Source organism: Bombus vancouverensis, chromosome 4 (assembly GCF_051014615.1).
Source record: "Bombus vancouverensis nearcticus chromosome 4, iyBomVanc1_principal, whole genome shotgun sequence".
NCBI classification, from domain to species: domain Eukaryota; kingdom Metazoa; phylum Arthropoda; class Insecta; order Hymenoptera; family Apidae; genus Bombus; species Bombus vancouverensis.
This window is the reverse complement of record NC_134914.1, coordinates 5,862,702-5,885,550: the sequence shown is the minus strand read 5'-3', so window position 1 is coordinate 5,885,550 and position 22,849 is coordinate 5,862,702. Positions and strand designations below refer to the sequence as shown.

Here is a 22,849-nt window from a genome sequence, read left to right as displayed (position 1 = left end):
AAATGTTCACCGGAAATGACAAACAAATGCGTCATAGTAGATTGTTTATGATCGCCCTTATCTTGAGATCCCAAAGATACCGATATTAAAAGTCGTAATTTTATCGTCTTTGTTTTTGCACAAGTATCACTAGGTATTACAAGTGTTACGACAATCGTTGAGCATTTGAGGAAAGAATGTTTCTTCAACGAACAATCTTTGGACAGAAATTCGGCGCACGTCTGTATTTTCGAGGTTTGATTGTTTGGCGACCGGTTTCTTGCCGAGGTATTAAATATACCTCATAACTTTTTTTTTATCTAATAAACAATTTTTATCTAAAATATATTAATAAAAAATGTCCACCTTCGTAAATTAAAATTTCTTACCCAGGAGATATCGGAAAGTTTTCATCTAGAGTATTGTAATAAAAATATTCTAATAAAAAGTTTCCATCCTTGTAAACAAAAAGATTCTCATTTTCATCTCAGCTATTTTTAGACGATCGATCAACTAACTGCGCGGGTTATCCCATTTCAATTTCTCTATAGTCAAATATCTCGAAAGATACGAGAAGTATAAAAAAAATATTTCAAACGAAAGTTGTAGCATATTGTAGCATATTTGACGTTATGGAGACATTGAAAAATCTTTTACAGATGGTCAACTTAGAATTTTTTAATTCGAGCCTATATTTTTATGTACATCGTTTTAGCTCATATCGAGCTCATATCACATTCGAGCATCACATGTCTTCGAAACTCTACCAAAACATATTTTTTGCATAGGTTGTTGCCGAACTATAACTCTTCAAATTTGATATGTCGTTGGCATTAACGTAATCCACTGTACACTTGTGCGAAGGTTGCACAGCCGGACTTTGTACATCGCGCTAGCTCGAAAAAGAGCCGACTTTATTTGTATATATGTGTTTCACTACATATAATTTTCCCTTATAAACGAAATGTAAACCTTGTTCAGCGTAGTCGCCAATAGATTCGAACACGTATGAGCAATCCTACGTTCCATATTTTCATATGTTGTTGACAAATTTTTTACGCGGAGCTATTTAAAGAATAACATTTATCAAGTTAAACCAGTAACAGTGGAAGGTATCATACGTATAATTGTTCATACGTGTTAGAATCTATCGCTTACAGCAGTAAACAGAGTAGGGAAATGCTTCCAAAGAACTCAAACATATATCGCAATAGAGCCCATAATTCACTGCAGTGAAATATACACATACTTTTATAGGCAACTTTTATAGGCAACATGATGTGCAACCTTCTCGTCTTGCTCATCGGGTGACGTTAATGTCGGGGCGGTGTATCAAATTTGAGCAATTATATCTCAGAAATAGCTTGTGTACGGCATTATACATTAAAATAAAATATCAAGGGTAAGTAAAGTATTAGATACTGGATTAAAGTAGTTTGAAAATGACAGGCATGAGATGACACGTTTAAAAATATAGGTTCTAATTTCAAAATCCGAAGTTGGTTGCCGAAAGATTTTTCATTGTCACCAAAAGTATCTGTTTCCCTCAATGTGCTATAACTTTCATTTGAAACATTTTTTTATATTTCTCGTACCTTTCGAGACGTTTGCCTGGGGAAGTTAAAACGAGACACTCTGTATAACTGCTTGCCCAAATTAGTTTTCTAAACGTACGCATATTATACATATTTACATACGTCAACGTAATGACACTACCTCCGGGCGGAAATACGTTTACATATATTACATACGTGCCTTGATAACAAGTCGTAACTAGACGCTGTGAAAGATTGTATATCCATATCCAGTACGAAGAACCACACTTTCGCTTTGTACGTAAATCCGGTTACAGTTATCTTTTAACTCTCTCGCTGATCGTAACGAGGAAACGTGCAGTTTCGTTGGCAGGCCTGCACGAGGAGACTCATAATGCCATTGGCGAACTTTCTGATTAGGAAAGGTCTTCGATTTATCTTCGATACGTGTGATAGTCAGAAAAACTCCAGTCGCAATATAACGTTGTCACGTATAAATGACGCAAATATATGCTGTAAACAATTTCTTATGCTATAAAATAATTCTTTCGTGGAAATAAAAATTAGCATCTTAATTTACAAATACGTGACTTTGAGTTTAATAAAGGAGACGCTTGTATAGGTATATATAAATGATTTACAATCTTCGTTTTGGAATAAATAAAGGATAGAAGTTTGCGGTTTTAGTTAGCATCTTCCGTACCATATATATTGTTTTCAAGTTAAACGAAATTAAGCTTCAAGGACGATTTACAGAAAGAGAAAGTAAAAAAGGAAAACAAAGTAAAGGAATCGGTAAAATAAGGTACCAATGTCGAGGATAACGATTGTTTATCTTTCGATTGTTAAACAGCTCCGACAATGCAAACAATTAACTTTTTTCGGCCAAGCTCTGAAAAAACAGATGTTCGATGAAAAGGCTAAAGTTGAGATTCTTGGTTTTATTCTTTTCAGGAAATTTATAGCGCGTTTCGCGATGCTTCTTCACAACACGCATTCTTAAATGTCTCTTGACAATGATATGTTTCTCATTGCTGTTCCGAACGGGTGCGAAAAAAAGAATACGCAGTCGCTTAACAAATATTTACACTTTAATCGTCCTTCTTCATTCCAGTCACAATCACAATATTATCTTTCCAAAAAAAAAAGAAAAAGAAAAGAGGAATCGTACACTGTTCTCACATAGTTCACACCGTCTCCCATACATACGTATCTCTTATTTATTTTAAACCATTCGCAATCAAAGAACGAATCATTCTTATCAAAAAATGCAACTATTTTGTTATATTGTTACGAAGCAAATGTATAAATCTTTTAGGATTCATTCAAGTCGAAGCGTTATTTCGCTTGTTCGAGACGAAACCGTGGTAATTTATTTCGTGTATTTTGACGGAATATTCCATTGTTGTGATGTAGCAAACACGTCGGTCTATTCTATCATGCGAATGGCTTAAAACGGACAGATGTTCCATGATCATTCCAACATTTTGTCTCTCGAATCGAAAAGCTTCGTATCGCATTTACGACGTCAAGGAAAAATTGTTTTGCAATCCTTGTAAAACAGATAACGGCTCGCTAATTTCTCGGCTGTATAACAGAGGAGAAAAAGAGAGTGTGGGAGAGAGAAAGAGAAAGAGAAAGTATGAAATCGCGGAAGCAAATGTCCGCAATCTTCTGGAACAAAATTACGTAACGTGTGACCTTTGTATCTGATGGAACCGCGATCGTCGCGGGATCGTTCGCCAAAACAGAGGCGTAACCATGTCACTGCGAACACTAGAAGGCACGATCGAACTTTCTTCGTGAGATTTTCATGCGAATGCTCTCTTTCTCTTTCTCTCTCTCTCTCTCTCTCTCTCTGAAGAATTGGCATCGACGTGATATAATGGTTCAGAGAACGTTCGCGACGAACGCAAGATCTCTTCGATTTGGACTTCGTACATACGTTTCAAATACGCCGCACGAAATAATCGTAGGCTGATTCCACGTGGAATTTTATTTTATTTTATTGCTGTTTATTAAGGCGTTCAGTGGCGCGCGAGCTAACAACGAAATATGATCAACATTGAAGATAAAACTTTCTCTCGGCAAACAAGACACCTTTTAATCAGTTTTTCGAATTAGCTACGATGATTCACGAAACCATATAGGTATTTAAACATTTATCACGTGTGTTATACAAGATATGTATTTTGAAATTTCATTAACACCGTAAACATTTCAGCTGTGTGCTTGCAGTTTTCTATATACTTTAGCATTTATTTCAGGCTTTATCAACAAAGTCATAATAGTCGTGTCTCGTTACCGTGTCGATGAAGTTTCAAAAAGTACAATATACGTATAATGCGTGTAATACATTATCCATCAAAGTTTTCCGTACGAAGTGTTCAAAGACTTTCCTGAATCACTGTACGTTTAAAAAGCAAAAATTCGGTACACTGCGATTTTAATGAAATATTCTAATGTAGGTATTTAACTTTCTCCTAACGTTCTGTCGAAACTTTCAATTTTCCCGCAACACGAAGCGTGTTAAAATCGCACGAAATCATCTAAAAAGCCTATGTATATATTCTATTAAAACAACACTGTTCTTCTGTGTAGTACACGTGTTTACATTTTTATCGGTAACACGTATGCGAATCAATCGAAGCTTTCAAAATCTCAATTCCGAACACTTCCAGCAGAAATAAATAATTGTTAATATCTTCCAGTTTGCGGGGTTTGCGCGATCGTGTTATGTGAAAACCGCGGTAAAGAACACGGAAATCGTTATAAGGCTGTAATTACGTTCGCGTTGGATGCTTGAATATGTCATCGTTAATGGTTGCTCGTTACATAGTCTAACGAACAGCTAATTACAATTCTTACGGTCTAAATTTGTCCGAAATTAGCTTAGCATCGATAACTAGTTAGCTACGAATCGAGAAATTCTCTGAATTTTTGCACGCTCAGATTACAGAAAATCGTGTATGGACAAGTATATCCATTTAGGCATTATCGGCGTCATGTTATAGTAAGGGCAGTAAAATATTGCTTTTTCGATCTATATCGCGTGGCACACGACTGTTATTGCATTTTTCTCATCGTCCTTGATCATTCTTCCGCAAGCTCTGTTATATATATTTCATCGATTTTAATTGTTGACCTTAAAACTGGTTTTCCTAGCTGATTTATAATTTAGGATACAACACAAAAAAACACGATATACCGGGTATGAAAAATACATCTCGCATCTCTTTAATCTCATTTTTCGTTACTTTTTTCTCGATGGAACGAAGCTTCCTTAACATTGCGTGAATGGTATTGCCGCATTGTAAAGTTGATACAATCAAAAGCATAGAACGGTGCTGACACATAGAAGATGTATTAAATAAAAACTCACTAATCGTAAATATCGATAAATTGTCTGTGCAAAATACAATTCTCATCGATCCTTCGCATTCCAGCATTCTCTATGTATTACGTAGGAAAAGAAATCACCAGAGATCGTTCATCACGAAAAAATCATTGTTCCATCGGTTGTTTTTCGTAGCGAGAGAACAGAACGCAAAATGATCGGGAGCACAAAGAAAAAGGCACGTTGTAGAAACTTTGGCAGTGCGTCGAACGAACGTTCCGTCGTTTCCAACATGCTGAGTAGATTGACTAGCGCTGATTTTCGACGATAACAGGAAAGGTGATTTTTAAAAGATGGGAGCAGCGAGGCAAAAATATAAGAAAAAAAACGAACAAAATACTTTGAAACTTATTGTACTTAACAATATACTTGAAACTAAAAAAAAATTTGACTGGGCAGTGTGAACATAAACGTTGGACTACCAAAGAATTAACCTTCGTATCTTCGTCAAACTTACCCTAACAATACTTGAATTATATCTCAGAATTAACAAAAGTCTTAAATTCCACGTCGAAAATAGCTTTATATAATCACTTTACATAATCATGATTGTATAAATTAGAGGACAGAAGGTTAAATCTTTTTTTCAGCACCAATCAAACCTCCGTTATTCATACAATTATTCATACAATTAAACGATTTGTCTTTACGTCTCCCTCTCTCTCTCTCTCTCTCTCCAACGTTTCTTAGTTGCGCAATCTTCTTCAATTCACGCAATTTCTTTCCTTTCTTTTTGTCATTATTATTCTTTTCTCGCCTATATCGTCTAACGCTTAACGAGTAGACAGATAATCGTTTTGATCGATGATTCTTCGAGACAAAAGTATCTGACCGATGTGACCACTTCGATTCTCGCCATCGGACACTGTTAACGTCGCGTGTGTATACGTGGACTGCACTATACTAACAGATGCAGTCATCGACGAAGTTAATCGATGAGTACGTTGCCATCGATCGAGCTCCAAACGAATTACGATTCCACGACGCGAATATAATGTGCGTAATGTGTGTCTTACTATATACATATGTACATGTGTGTATAAACGGTGACCTCAAGAAAAGTGTCTCTCCCGAAACACGACTGATGATTCAAGAAAGAAAACGATCGGTATATATTCGGTACGACCTCCTTCTATTCATCGATCATCCGAGGTTAAGCTTACGTAATCGAGCAGCTTCTACACACACACATGTATGTATGCTTAATACACGTGGGTCGCTTTCAAGCGACGGAAATAACAAAAAGCGTTTTGAAAGTCTAGCGGACGAGGTTCGGGTGTGCCTTGTGTCTCGAGAGAGACAGAGAGAGAGAGAGAGAGAGAGAGAGAGAGACACGTCTATCTACGATAGAAGGCAAAGTTCGAGGTTGCCAGAGGGGACACGATCGGTGAAAATATCAATTTTTTTCTTTCCAACGACATCTTTACAGATGCACAATGCGTACGGTATACAAATGTATACGTATCTCGGTCGATCGTCGAGGAAAAGAATCATTTCGCTTGTTTCTTTTTTTCCTTGACGCCTCTTCGTGGTTAGTTTACATTAATCATTTTTATCCGTGCATTTAACGCGCGCACACTTTCCTATATACCTACGTTATATACGACGTTAAACGAAGATAAGGAGTTTCTGGTTATTTCGGTGCAACAAAATGAAAAGAGAGGGGAACGAAAGATCGAGTGGGAGGGAAACACGAAACAGGGGAGTTCATTATATGCTTTGCAGTGTCGCAGCATTTCCATTGTTTCCTCTCGAGGACACGTTCCCTCGCGAGGATTTGTTCGCGACCATCTTTTCTCTTGTATCTCGTTTCTCTTTTTATTCTCAGCAAACTATTGATGAACAATTTTCTTCATTTCTTTTTTTCGTTTTCTTTTTTTAATGAGTCGTAATAACGCGAACAATAAAGAAACGAGACAATGTTCTTTCCATCGCGATGCTTCGACGATTCGAATTTCATTCGGAACGCGGGACAGACGCGCACCGAACGAGATCGCTTCAAGGCTGATGATTCATCATGAAACTTCATCAGATGTAATATTCTGAAAAAGGAACGAGATCCTCGGGCAATGATAGCTTTATAAATTTCTCAATAAGAAAGATCGTCCATTGAAATGCGTAACCTGATCGTTCCGGCAAGATGGCTGATATTCTTTGAAAGTTGCACGCTGTTTGTAAGATCAGCGAAATTACTATGTCACTGTCGATTGAATCGGATCGAAGTGATTAATGAATCATTTATACGAAAATGGCAAGGGTTGCTTCTAACATATCTGAGAAAAATACTTCCGCGTGACAAGCGGTTCAAAGTAATTTGAAAATCGTTTGAGAAAAATAGTCAAATTGCGATGCTTGGTAAAACCAGTCGGTTTACTCTTTCGATCGGAGTTTCGAATTACTTTGAACCATACGTCTAATGCACTTTTCTCTCGACGATTCTCCAAAGGTATTCAGGTATTTTGTCATTTCTGTTTCATCATTTTCTTATACCTGCAATGGATACTTTCTTCAATGTTATTTGTTAGTGAGAAAACCGGGGAGTTTTTGAAATTGTGCGCAGTTATAAAGGATTGAGAGTAAAAATAATTTTTTATATAATAAATGTATTTTTCCAGTATTTGGACGTCATTCAAACGGTACAAATGAAAAATAAATCAGTTGTTCTCGGTATACAAAAAGATGCATGAAAATATAACAAAATTAATCGATCGTGAACGAATCCCCGTGATGATCCCCGTGATGATCCCCGTTGTACTTCTGCAAGTAATGGCTGAGAAAATCGGAGGAACATTCTTCATACAGGATGCACAGGTACTTTGCCTCTTGATGCGCTTAAATAAATATTATGCTATTTACAAAGCGATGAATAATATTGCTTTTCATACCACGTGACTTTCTAGCATGAAAACGGTACCATGGGCGTAATGAAACGATCCTTATCAATATATCGAGCTCCAATGACGATTAACGGATTCGCACGTGTTAAGAAAGTTCTTCTTCAAAATGTTTTGAATAAATGTTTGAATATCGCAACGAAAAAATGTCGGATGATATATGTACAAGAAGTTGAGATCGATGTACCGATACGAGGTCGAAAACGTTTTTCTGATATTTTGGCGCGAGTCATAATATACATAAATTAAACGGTAAAAAAAAAAAAAGAAGGACAACAACAATAAGAAAAAGAAACGTCGGGATGAACCTAAGATGGCAGAGCTAAAATTAAGTAAAATAATTTCAACTGGTGTAAAGCACCGGTTTCCAAGGATGATTGCATTTCATCGTGAAAACCTGTTACACAGAAGTGTAATTTTCCCGGCTCTTGGAAAGAGGAAAATGCAAAATTCTATTGCGGAATACTTTGTACAAATAACCACGTGCGTTTGGGACAATATTGCTATGTACGTTATATCTACTATACGTTTGATAGACAAATGGGCACACACAGGGTATCAGTTAATGTCGGTAATAAAGTATAAAATCACGGAACATTATCCGCTGTCTTAATTCATATAGCGTGAGGCGAAATCGGACGTACGGTTCTCAGGGATTCGATCCTGGTTCGGATCGAGTATTCCCGATCGTTTACATGCGACGACACGTATGAAACGAAAACATTGGTCATATGAACGCGAGATAATGGATTATTGTGGTCAATTATAAAAATGTCGCTCGATTCGGCTCACGTTCGCTACTTTTGTCTTGGGGAAGAAATTCGATAACCGATTATGGATGAAGAACGAGCGGAGTGGCACGCACGCACGCGGCGATAAGGTACATTCGTTTCTGTTTTGCTCGACAAACACGAAGAGGACAGAGCGGGCATTTTATCGCAAGAAAATCCTTATCTCTTGCCAATTCGAGAAGAAAGAAAATAAAATGACTGAAGAATATAATTTAAAGAAGAAGAAGGAAAAGAGAATAGCAATTAAAAGGGGAAAAATAAACTAAAAACCAAGTTGATTCGAAGCAACATCTCGATCTTTGTGTGTGTGTCCTCGTTTAGCGGCATTTTCTAGACGTTTTCGAGGAGAATTTAAATGCAAGTCATTGTGGAAGCCCGAGACACTTACGAGCATCAATGACGCCGCGTGTCCTCCTCTCGCAGTACGTGTACGAAAAAACGACGCGGGATGAAATATGCATGAGAAGAAGTCGCAAATCGCAAGGTATAAGAAACGCATACGTACACGCGTATACATGTATGTATATGCATACTACGTATATACGTGTGTAAGCATATATACATATATACATATACATATACTTATATCTACACTCACGTACACACATACACATACACACACTCTATCTCTCACCCACACATATATATATATATAGTATATGCATATATGCATAAACGTACATATATACACACACACACACATATATATATATATACACAGATAGATGCCAGATGTACTTTTTTACATGATACATGAAGTGTGAGAAACTCGAAACATATTACTACATATGAGAAACAATGTGTGTAAATGTATATCACCACTAACATCACTTGCCGAGGAAATTGTCTCGTGAATAGGAAATATTGTTGTATAATGAAGTCTCTCTATCAGCAAGAACTTGAGTTAGACGGATCATCGAGTAATAATCTTTATTATTGCGATTGTCATCGCTAACAAAATTTACATAATCCACCTTTAACAACAAAGGACGAAGAACTTTTCTTGCGACTGCGAGACTTGCGAACTCGTGCTATTCGTCGTTACTTTTGAAAATATTATATTTCAGATGCATAGCACGTCGAGTCGCAATACGCAATATTCTAATCTGAGGGTAAAAAGATTCGACTTTTCCAATTTTATTACATTTTCTGCATTTTTTAATGTTTGAAGAAAAGTGTTAAAAACAAAACTAATTTTTTCGAGTATCGATTTTTCCGATATAAACGATCCATGCGTTTCTATTTTCTCGGATCTTAAAAAAAGCAGAAATTTGTCAGAAAAATAGAAATCGGCTAAAGGAAATTAACATCTTTCATCGAGGCCGCAATAGAGATTCATTAAGAGGAAAACTTTATATTAATCTATATCATGTATAAAAAAGAAGAAAAAGTCGAGTCAAATTTTTTCCTCGGCAACGATGTGCATCGTACAAAAAGTTGGCTATAATCTATTTTTGATACTGAATGTATGAATTGTGTATACGTGTGTATGTATATATCCATCTGTGCGAGCGAAAAACGCGACCCCGGTTTGATGAACACTGCCTAAACGCGTCGGGGACCGCATTATGTATGTAGTTCCTTTTTTTTTTTTTTGTTACGTATCACAGACTTCACTTGGAACTGAACACTGACGGAAGTTACTCGCGCAGGCCGACACAATTAACGTTTTCACAGCAGATTCAACTTATTAAGTTGAGAAGACGAAGATCGTGAACCATCGACGTTTACGCATTCTAATCTCTCCATGGAATCCTACGCGGCGAGATTACATAATAGCAAACGTCCGAATTTCAAATTGCTCCACGACGAAAAAGAAATTCGATTTTCACCACGCAGTTTGTTTGAGCATCTCGCGAAAAAGAAGTCCGGCGGTTCGTTCACTGCACTCCTTTTTCGCTCTCTAGGCAAATTCCCTTTTTCTTGGTCGTTGATGATCCTACGAGATGTCGTGCTGCAGCTTCCTTAACATAAGATCCATCACGATCCTAGCATCCTCCACGGAATCGTGCCCTTTTACTTGAATTTCTCTACGTAGCACCGTCCTCGCTAACGTCTTTAGACTGCTACGAAAAGGATAACCGAGGAAATGCGGAAACGCGACGCATGTGTCGATCACCGTCGTGTGGAGTAACCTGAGCGCACGCAGATCGTTCTCCAGCCCGTGACCTATGAGTATGGTCTCCGCGTGGACGAAACTGGTCAAGTCTCTCTGAACGTCCCTGAGTGTTTTCGTCGCTTTTGCCAGATCTTTTGCAGTGATGCCGCTGAATCTGGTATTGTAATCGATCACCTCGGTGTCCGGCTTCACCAAAGTGTCGTAAACGACCTTGCCGTCGATGCCGACCACGGTGACCTTGGCTAGTTCGAGACCGTGCCTCGTAAAGCACATCTCGCAGTCCAAAGCATAAACGCCATAATTGCCATCCGTGGGCACGGTTCTCGCCAATCTGGTACGGACGTAGCCATCGAATGGGCCGTTATAACCCGGCGCCAATCCCGTCCACACATGCATTCGAGCTATAGTGCAGCCTTGGGCGTTATCTCGTCCTCGACAACACTCCCATGTATCACAGTGAGTGCCTGCTACGAGGCCGCTACGTAGCTTGCCCCAGTGGTAGACGCATGGTTCGTGGTACAGGTATTCACCGTTGTTCTGGTTCACGTAGAACACTCTGTAACATCTGGCACATTTTCTTTCATCGACGACCAGGATCGGTTCGTAGAAATCCCGAGCCGGGTCTCTTCTGGATTGCTCTTGGTAACTGCAGTCGGACGAAGAAAATGACGAAGATGATGAATCGGTAGAGGACGACGACTCGCCGATGTCTGAACTTTTATCACTATCCGAAGCACTCTCTTGCTCTAGATCGGAATTCTCCACCGAACTTCCGCTACAATGTCCACTGTCTCCCTCGCTCTCCACCGGCCACATAGCACTGCTGCCGCCAGGTACGAATTCCTGCGCGTTCGCGTCCAAATGATGATAGCCACGAGCTCGGTGACCCATCGGGTGCTGATAATGGTTGATAATCACCGCGTAGCCAGGGAAATAACTGTACTCCACGGGATAGCCAAGGTGAGCTAGCTGCTCCCCGGTGAGCGTGTATCTGCGAAGCAACGAAGCGAGAGCTGCGTCACTCAAATGCTGCAGTTCCCTTCTCTGAGTGCTCGGAAAAATACCGCGAGACTTCCTCAAGCTGCCATTTGCATTTGTCCCGGGCTCGCTGTTGTTCTTGTTTTCCTCGTCGTGAGGATCATTCTGAATCTGGATTCTTCTGGAACACGAATTTTTTCTCGCCGTGGACTTCATCTCGGAAGTCTCCGAGTCTCGACAGTGGACGTGTCGACGATGCCGTTGTTGCTGTTGGCTGGACTGCTCGTCTTCGTGTTCGTCGTCCCGAAGCTCACGACGTTGATCTCGTGGAGTTCTGGTACGATTTTTTCGTTGCCTTCTACTTAGGATGGCTCGGTCTTCCTTCGTTGACGACGATGTCGTCGTCGAATTTGCTCCGTCCGAGGTTGCAGATGGGCCATCGGATGCGGTAATTGTCGCCAACGCGGAAGTTGAGGAAGGCGACTTGCTGTTGCTTCCCTTCGTTGAACCTGATGTCTCATGATTCGCCTGACAGTTGTTGTATTGATCGGTCTCCCCAGGATCCAGCACCTCCTCTTCCGGCCCCAGGCCGCAATCTTTATGTCACATACAAAAACATATATGCGTCAGTTCATCGTCCGGCAGCGAGACTTAAAAATCTCCTACATTATACTGTTAAGAATTTGCCACACACCACGCGCATGCATCTCTGTCCTATTTCTAACATCTCCTCAGTGCTTCTAAATATCTCTACGCGATTTCTTTATTATGTTTCTTACGATAAATTGTACATTCTTTAGAATATATTCATGACTGATAAACTTTTCAAATTAAATTTCATATTAGACCGTCGTTTTTCTCGCAATGGAAGATACTTCAAGTTTTATTGCCAATTTAATTAATTAAATGGGATAGTCTTTTAGTATGGTAAATTTCTCCTCTGACTAGATACGACAAGAGTAAAAAGAACTTTATATTTATACTTTTTCCTCTCTCGTTTTATTTTCTTTCCGCCGATGTGATCAAGAATACATCCAAAACTCGCGGTCACATCAATCGCTCTTGAACTAGAGACCGTCATATTTCTGCCTTGAACACCGATATCTACAAAATCGTACAAAATTCGAATATAGTTCGCGAATACTTCGCGAAATAGAGAAGCGAACACGGCTGTATGGAAAGATCGTGTTGAGAGTACTGTGCGATTAACTTCTCTCGAAAGAAGAAAATATGAAAGTAGAGGCTTGCCACGGACGTATGAAATAACATATATGGATTTTTGTCTGTTCATAAAGGAGACACGACGTAAACGCATCATTGTATAAGCGTCCACATCGGCGATTGTACATATTGACTACAATAAAGCACCTTTGTCGACGAACGTTTGTAACGCGAATCTTCAGATTTTAAATTTTTAATTTAAAACGAAGGTAGTGCTCTCTTCTTTAATATCGATGCTGAATAGGTTGCTGCATATGAAATGTTCTTTCAGATAAAAGCTTTATCGTTGTGTAGCTTCTAAAACACAAATATGATCAAAGTAATTTCCACATGATATTTTACTCAACGTGTAACTTCTAAGAATTATCAATCGTAGAATTTAATAGTTCTTGGAATGTGCACTTCCTCTTAATGCACAATCCTTATGCATTAAAAAATAGCCTAGTGAAAAATCTGTCAGCTCACAAATGTACATGTTACATGTACATTACAAATTAGTCATGAGATAATTAATTGATAATTGAGATGATTAAATTCTAAAAAGATTCATTTCAATTTTCTTAAATATACGCGACTTACAGAAATTACAGAAATGGATATCTAATTTATGGTAAATTATTTTTTCTTTAACATGACTGTTAATTGACAAATAGGCTAAGTAGTTGGTATAACCCGCCAAATTCAAACTTCTGTGAAATGACATTTCATATGCACCAACGTTAATACTCGTTAAAAGAATGTTTCAAACATTTTTATAAGAAATGAATGAAAAGGAAATTGAAAATTAGACATTTTCGTCGAAACTTCGTTCTCCTAAACGATATTCGAGAAAAAAGCAATTCGATGTAAGCCAGTTCTTTCCTCTAAAACAAGATCCATATAAAACTTAGCAAAAATTCGACTGGTTTACGAGCCGTTGCCAGCTAAGCAGATAGAATCTTCGGACGTTCCTCGTTCGTGTTAATCACGGGAAATAAAAAGCACAATCGAGTGGCGTTACGCTCTCGTTACGGACCGAAGCACAAAAAAACAGGCGGCCAATAAAAGGTGAACCGTTTTAACGCCTCTTGTTTATTCAGCAATACGCAACTTTCGCCGAATGCGTCACGGAAAGGGTCGCTTTCTTTTCTACGTTTTTACGGGCAGAAATGCCGTTCCTTTCTTTCGAACGAATACCGAATACGTATACCGTGCACGTCTAAATTCGTGGTACAAACGAAGTCAGGAAGATTCTATAAAATTTCCATGATTTTATTGTCAAACTTAAGTCAATTGCGTATGATATCCACGGCGAACGAGAAAAGAAGAAAGAGAAGAATGTGAAGGAACAACGCTTCATAGCTGCGTTTTAACGAACGCGCCTGGAAAAGAAATCTTTCAACGGATCCGGAGTGTGCAATTGTTTAAAAATCGAAAGGTTTTTTTTAGATTAATTGAATTTGAAAGAAAATGTATCCGACTTGAAGAGACGGCGTGTCTACTATAAACGATTGCATACAATTTGGGGAAATGTTTATTTAGAGCGAGTCATGTGACAGAGAACTTCAGAAAATTGGCTTACGATTTCGACAGAAACAGCTGTGAAACTATGAAGTTTATTTGTTTGGTCAATCATGCTGTATTATGTATGTATAAGATGATGTTATATTAAAGTTGGGTTTAAAACGAAATATTTAATATATATCTCTTTGGTACTTTTTTACAAAATTACAAGATTGCTTTTAAATCCAATCCTAACTGTTATATGCCTTAAATATTAGAAGTTCCAATTTCAGTACTTTTACGTCTATCTAATAATAAATACTACATACTTTCGTATCACCTATACATTTCTTGGCATGTTCTGGTATTTACACGTGGTATATTTTACCGTGTTTCTACATTTCTCAAGATTACTAATAGAACACAGACATGTTGAACCTCGAGTTTACGAATCATCAAAGAACAAAACGAGAAACAGAACTTTCGGTAATTTTCTACTCAATTGCATTTTTTGGGCGTTAAAAAGTATCAGAAGTTTGAGCAAAATATAAAAAAGTTCTTAGTATTTCGTGGATCTTTGTACAATTTCCTATATTTACTAAACGTGATTAAGGGAAATGGAAACTACATGTAGATTTATACAAAGTATACAAATCTCTCAAACAACACATATACAATAATATATACGACAAATGTAGAATGATACAAAATAGTGTTCAAATACTACTTGGTTCCCTTGAGCAATCGATTGAAAATACCATTGAACGAATAAAAAAAAAAAGATAGTTTACAGGGCCACTGTAACATAGTCGATTAAATACGACACACGTGCATGTTCACTGATTTTTACATACATAAAGGCCACATCGCTTCCCCACTAACCCAATAAAAATGTATAGATCGCAACAACGTTGATACGTCCTTCTTCAAAATCATCCTATGAACGAAATTAATATAAATAATACCACGTCAGCAGTGACGTCTCAGAAAGAAGGCCAAAGAAGGCGAAGAAAGAACGCCAAAGAGAAAAGTAGGATTACCTCAACTTTGTGATAATTTTATCGGTTTCTCGGTGATTTCTACGAAGAAGACGTTGAATAAGTATTGCATAGAAATAATTTAATAGCGATAAACAAGTAATCCAGTTTCTAGAGAGAGATGGACGCGATCAGTAGAGATTCCCCGCGCTTTCGAGCGATGGCAAGCGAAAAATGGAACGAAGGACGAAGGAGAGACGAGGAAATCTGAGCGGTGACTCGGATAACGGAAAACGGTATCCCCGTTCGCAGGAATGACCGGCGTCGATATGTACCGTTGCGTCATTTAATGAAATCATCGGCTGCCACGCGTTGCTCCTCGCATAGTTTGATTATTCGAGCAAATCCCGGTATCCGTGTGAATGCTAGCTGCGGCCAAGGTGGGAGATAGAGAAGAAGAACTGCTACGAGGTAATTTTCCCAACATTTGATAAAAAAATTCAGAGGCTGATATGTCGATTGATTTACTGAAATAATTACCAGGTAAAACTAACTTAAATTAGCATTTAGAAAACGTTTTAAAAACGCATTTTCGTTTACTTTATTTACGTTCATTTATACTCGTCTTTAACTTAAATGAAAAATCATAGAAACAGCCGATAAATCCTCAACCTTCAAAACCTCACCATACGGCATTTTGATTTTTAAAATCATCGAATTTAAGCGCGGGACGCGATATCGGCAAATAATTGAAAGTGTGCGGATCGGAAGCTTGAGAAACAGAAGCAGTGATTTTGATGATCGTCGATCCGCTAATCTCGCACATCGAATTATCGACTTACGACGAGTCGTTTCATCGAGTCTGTAGCGTAATCATAAACTGTCTGTTGCTTCGGTGTGTGGGCTTGATTTAAGGCCAGAGAATTTCCCACGTCGCGCTATTATTAGGTTGTTACAACTACGCTTGTTACGTTCGCGCATCAGAAAGGTGATAGCGAATGCAGCAACCAGCCAGTGGCCCCGAATTCTATATATCACTTCGTGGAATTAAATTCGGGATAATCGATCGATCGATATCGCTATTTGAATGTTGATGATTTTACTTAATCAAAGTGTCTTATCTATCGTTTTATTTCGAAAATAAAGGAACCTGAAATTATCATTTTCCTTGCCTCGACTTCATTTTTCTTCGCTGAATTTAAGATTCTTTATAACACTGCTATAGTTAGTATAATATAATGCTGAACATGGTTACTTAAAAAAATATTTTTACTTCAATTTATCAGAAGTTGTAGTAATAGAAAGATACGGAAGAATAAGCAACGCGTGTTTCCTTGTATTTAATACGGCAAATTTAAAGATTTTCTAAGCTATATGATCAATTTCTGACCTAAGTGTGTTAATATTTTTTATAGGAAATAAAAACAAATCTGCAACACAATTTAAGAATAGTCGTGATCTTAAAATCTTACGTCATTCGAAACCATTTTATTTTTCTTCGTTTCTCTTTTCATTTTTTTTTCTTTTTTTGTTAATCTTCTAAGCTTTAAATCGAGCTGATTGTTAGCCCATTTGCGTGGAACACTCTGTATGATAATACCAATATCACGTAAATGCTTCGCAGGTGAAATAAAACGGAAAACGTAATATATCAAAGGCTACGAATGATTCGGAGAACTTTGAAATGACATCGATACGAAGAATACCGAAATGATAAGAAATTCATCCAAATGCGTTAGCAAGGTAATGATAGTGCAATGAAAGACACGATTTGAGAAACGGCGCAAGTTCACTAGCCGTTTTCTAAATTTATGTGCCAACCCACGGACATTTCCGAGATTATTTTCGATCGCGACTCGTATTTCGAGACTGTTTCCCAAATCGTCGATCGGAAACGGAAGAATGTTTAAAGAATAACCGTGACTTTCTACCGGCGCTACATGGTGTATTTCACGATCATTGGTGATTACTATTTCGCGCGAAGGAGGGAATGATTCACAGTACATGATTTCGTGGTTAAGGCGGCTGTAACTGATGACTCACATTAATTACTGAATGTTTTTCAACGATAATACAATGGCAAATATTTCGCGAGGAATTAAGCATATTATTTTGCTGGAAGTAATCGAACGAACGTGACCGGGTCTTATTGTTATATAAATATTTCTAATTTTATGTATGCATCATTTTTTGTTTAGAGATAAATGCGTAAAATCATTCAGGATTTAATGATCGAAAGTAGCGTTAAATAACTTCTTAAAATTTCGTTGCCACTGCAACGAGACACGGTTAATATGATTATTGAATCGCAAAATGTCCATAAAAGCTGTCAAATATTTATCGCAAGTAAACACTGAATAAAAATTCTTCTACCATATGAATGTAATTTTACTAATATAATCGTAATAGTCGCGTCTCATCGCAATGCTAACGAAATTTCAAAATGCTTTGTATAATACACGCACGATGTATCCATAAAATGTTTCTATGATAAGTATCGAAATTTTTTCATGAGTCGTAAAAGTTATTCTCGAAGCTAGTCACAGTGTTAGAAGAGAAATCACAAATATGAAATACTTAAAAAAAAAAAGAGAAAGAAAAAAGGAGCAAGAGTGAAGAATTAAAAGTATACATAGGAAAGATATAAGCTGAGCAGAAGAAGAATTCTAAGCGACACGATGGCGAAAGGTATTACAACTAGAGTCGTGGACATTCCAGTTAAAAGGCGTCTTTTTCATGAAGCACAGCAGCGCGGAGCTGAAGTCCTTTTGTTACTCACGTTTCTCGGTATGTCTCGTGAGGGCATGCACGTACACACGTGGCACGATGTGCCCCGTCTCTGGATTCGAGGTTAAACGCGGCGGGAGAAGCGAGAGAAGAGAAACTCACCGGTAAGAGAAGTGGACGCCGCTTTACGAAAATCTTTCATGGTCAACGGGTCACCCACGATCGTCATCGCGTAAAACCATGAAAGGATACGACACAACGAACTGTTTAAATATTTTAATCCTTACATGGCGCGTTACGAAATCCATCTAACATAAGTACTTTAACATACTTTACGGTTGTACAAATTGAATATCAATTAGCTAGTGGCGATTATATCGATGATACGTGTATCAGTTGGTGATAATGAGAAATACGGGCGTTTAATCCTGTTCCGATTTCAAAGATGATATAGTGAAAGTAGTCGTTCGATGCGAGCGATTTTTCCATCGTTTTCATACTTTCTCTATGTTCGTCCTTCTTTAGATAATTGGATCGATTCACGAAGAAGAAAAAAGGGCAAATAGCGTTTAATCATAGCGCTTGAGAGTCATCCATTCCTCCTTTCCGAGCACACAAGGAAGTATAATACAAAGAAACGGTAATACATATAAATCCAGATTGGTGAGGTGTAAAAGAAAAAAGCGATCGGGACAGGATAATGTCTATCAAGAAATCAAGGAGTTTGCTCGGAACAGCTTGATTTCACTCAAACGACCTACATTTTGCCCGTCTACTTCTGTGTTCGTGTAGCTAGACGAAGAAGCTGTAGTAACGAGTAACACGAATATTTAATAATAATAAGTAAGCAGACTACGAATATTTATGAAAATTCAAATTTATACGAATAAAAGTAAGCGGATAAAAAACCTTTCTGCGAGTTTTATACGGAAGATTTCCTACCATGTATGATGATCATATCAGCAAATCCACGGTTTCGTTGACTTTGCGACTAGAAAGAAGTATTTTAATACGAAAGAGTCGAGAAAGGGAATAATCTGATAAATTCGAAGATGTAAGATTTAAAAAATAGGTAACAAAGCCAGGATACTTTGTAAGAAATGAATAATATTAGTTTAATACCGAGTTAGTTTGATTATTATGTTTTAACGTTTTGAAATTGATAATGAAATTTCAAAAAATTCAATTCAATTTCAAAAATTTTCAATGGCAAGGGTATTAAGTACTTTGATGAGTCGATGTAAAACCTAAATAATCCTCTGAATATTATACCGCATGTTTTACCTACTTTGGATAATTTGCGCGCATTTAATTTTTCTATAAAAGTACGAACATCCGCGGTGCAGTGATATATTGTCATTTGTCACATAAGAAAGTGTTTTTCTTCCAAAGATTATGACTCGTATTAAAATACATTTTGTATATCTAATATCGCAATTTCAGGAAGGTGGGTATAATTTTTATCGCGGTTACGTTTATATGCCACGCGTTGCGCATGAATCGAGTCGAAGAAAACGTCAAGAGACATGTAAGTACATAGGTTTTAATTGTAGAAACAGTACAGGCAAAGACAGAGATCGGCTATTGTTACTGGCACAATAACAAGGTAACGATGACACATGCAAATTAAAAAGGTCCGCCGCGTCACCGATGAAGACATAAACAATTTTCTTGAATAAAAAGAAAATATCGTTCTGCTATAACGGAGTTGTATGCCGTGTATATCGAAATAGTTGAAAGAAACGTCGAGGAGAGAAACAGAAGTGGAAAAAAAGAAAGATTGTCCTTCGGATGACTTTATCAGAGACATAACTTTTTTATCGCTTTTCTCGCGCAATAGCGGTAATTGTTGCACACGCCAATAACGTAGCATTCATCGTCAGAAATCTCCAAAATGAATCTCGTCGTTTGATTTACGACTCGTGCAACTCTCTTCGAGGCCTTTCAATTTCACTAGAAATTTCCACTTAACGTTGTGCAACTTTTCCAGATAATCGAAATACTGATGTAACCAGTATACCAAAATATTATTAATTCATAAATTATATTGCAAGGTTAGTCTCTGCTCTTACCCTATAAATTCCCATATAGGGCATTTTAGAGCGTAAGAGAAATGTAACGCTAAAGCGATAAGAGAGATGCTGATAATGACTTCTCGTAGGACAAATTTTCTTAAACTGTATCGGTACATACCTTCGGCACAGCTTGCGAGAAATCTGCCGTTACTGGAAAAATTCATATCCAGAACTGGACCGGTGTGTCCCTTCAGCACACCCACCATCCACGAATGCGTGAACTCCTGTTGCATTTCACGTCTCTTCTTGTTCTTAGCGCGTTTGTTGCTGCTGCTGCCGGCCGTTCCAGTCGATCCGCTCGTTAAGTCCCTCGAATCTTCGAACTTTACTTTTTCCGATTCTGTACCATCTATAACGATAAATAAACTGCTTGTTAATTTCTACATCGTTGTAAACTTGTTCTGAGTAGGACACAAAGAAAAGGGTAGAAGTTATGAGAAAAACAGATATGCTTCTGCCGAGTAATAAGAAACCATGACGGAGGAGGTCGTGAAACCGAATCTTTAAACCTTCCTTGGTTCGATAGTAGCCCGGTTAAGCTGGTTCAGACACGACCGGCAGTTTAGTCATGTAGCAAGTAAAGCCGAATTCACAATGTTGATTCATCGAAAAACGACGCTTTCATACGTCGTTTCAGCTGCTGTGATTCACCAAAATGAACAGTATAAACTCGTCTTTACTTGTTTTCGGTATATTATTTATCCGGATAAATAATATACGATAAATTATTTATCCGGAACTAAATTTAGTTTTCAACGTTTATTAATATGGTAAGTTGAAATTCTCATCAGCTTCCTACTTCTATCTATCTATTAGAAAGAATACCATATCCTTAATTTAGTTACGTTTCTATCCAATAGTAAACTAATAGATTATATACATGTTAAAATCGTATCGGAAGGATGTCAAGAAATTTGTAAAAAAAGTTACAATTTCATTAAAAATATCTTCAACAAAGTTATCGTTGAAAAATTCGAAAAAAACTCGAGTAAAACGATTACAATATTTCGTTGCCGTCACGTAATAGAACCACGTGCCGCACCACGTGGTACACACGAAATTCTGCTCGTGTCATATCTCACCGCTCGTAGGAAGTCTTTCAAAATATGCTACGGAACGTGACAAATATTCTTACTACCACATTACTATGTGTTTACTTACATATCTTCCACGATTCGAAGTAATGTTTGTTATTGATATAACTAGTCAACAGCCAACGGACAAGTCGATTCGCGTTTTATCTCGGTCGACGAAGAGCAAAACAAAACGAATCGGAAGCCAACGTTCGTGTACGTGGATAGAGACCAAACTCACTAACTGCGACGAAATAGGAAAACTGTCGAAACGATCGGAGAACTTCTGGTATACACTAGTGGCACTACACGTAGACCATGTAAGCACTTCAGACGTACTGAACTAAGTGTGCAACCCCTAGGGCCTTTTATACTGCCGCTTAAAACTGTAAAGTATAGAAATCAGTTTTCGGGGGTAAACGATGCGTCATGAGTAACCCTAACAGGTACCTGCGTTGTCCTATCCCGGTCGATTCCCACTACCGTCGTAAGATACACCCTCTCATAACCGGCTTTGAACTGCTCAATACCGTTACATGACGGTAAAAGAGGGTCATTAGGGAATGTTTCGTATTTATTTAGTGAGTAAGAAAGTATACAGAGGTTTAACTAAAGATATATTCCTTGAACGTTATAAACAAGGGAAGAAAGTAGCAAACAGCGTGTATTACATCTTAGCACTGGGCATTATCTAAATATAACATTAACAAAATAATTACTTAGATGTAATAATCAAATGGTATCATTGTTGCTGCAATTTTCCAAAAAGTATTTACATTTTCGGTATTTATTATTGATATTAAAAACAGTGAGTTCATTATTCAGAAATTCTGAATGTAATTTTTGTTTGAATCTAACCAACGAGAAAAGTCGGCATTTTAATATACAGGGTGGTTGGTAACTGGTGGTACAAGCGGAAAGGGGGTGATTTTACGCGAAAAAAGAAGCGGAAAATATAGAATAAAAATTTTAAAAAAATTTTTTTCTAAATCTACAGTGAGATCCGTTATAACGAGACGTGATAAAGTGCACGCGTACCGAGCGAAAATTCAAAGTCGATTTTCTCGAAAACAAAGCCTCAAACGAAAAATTAAAAATATATATTAAAAATATATATACAGGGTAGGTAACTAGTGGTACAAACGGAAAGGGGGTGATTCTACGCGAAAAAAGAAGTCGAAAATATAGAATAAAAATTTTTCGTTCGAGGCTTTGTTTTCTCACTGTAGATTGTTGTCTCGATGGAAAAATTAAAAAAAAAAAAAAATTTTTTATTCTATATTTTCGACTTCTTTTTTCGCGTAGAATCAGCCCCTTTTCGCTTGTACCGCCAGTTACCAACCACCCTGTATATTAAAAAAATATACATATTGAAAATATATATATACACACAATGGATGATAACCCATATTTATATATTTTTCTTTATTTAACACGTTGACACCGGTGCCGATATTCACGGTTTTCTCCGTGGAGCGACGCCCGAATTAGACTATTCGACACGACCGCAATTTTTCAACTTTGACCTCAATTTACAGCAAAATTACAAAAGCTATACGATTCCTGTTGGGTTCAATAAATTCCGTGGACTTTAACTAATA

At 37.6% G+C, this 22,849-nt stretch overlaps 1 protein-coding gene and 1 long non-coding RNA gene across 2 annotated transcripts in view; one reads left to right on the top strand and one right to left on the bottom strand.

Moving 5' to 3' along the window:
• Positions 1 to 5,717: 5,717 nt before the first annotated feature.
• Positions 5,718 to 8,880, top strand: LOC143302584 (uncharacterized). Its single transcript, XR_013058194.1, has 2 exons — positions 5,718 to 6,103; positions 7,527 to 8,880. It is a non-coding gene; the product is annotated as an uncharacterized LOC143302584 (long non-coding RNA).
• The window catches only part of prage (RNA exonuclease prage), a 36,946-nt gene continuing 21,591 nt past the window's right edge, over positions 7,495 to 22,849 (bottom strand). Inside the window, exons 2-3 of the mRNA XM_076617857.1 lie at positions 20,294 to 20,524; positions 7,495 to 12,289 (exon numbers count right to left, since the gene is read on the bottom strand). Coding sequence (XP_076473972.1) covers positions 10,536 to 12,289; positions 20,294 to 20,524 — 1,985 coding nt within the window. The 3' untranslated portion in view covers positions 7,495 to 10,535. The remainder of the gene's footprint in view (positions 12,290 to 20,293; positions 20,525 to 22,849) is intronic.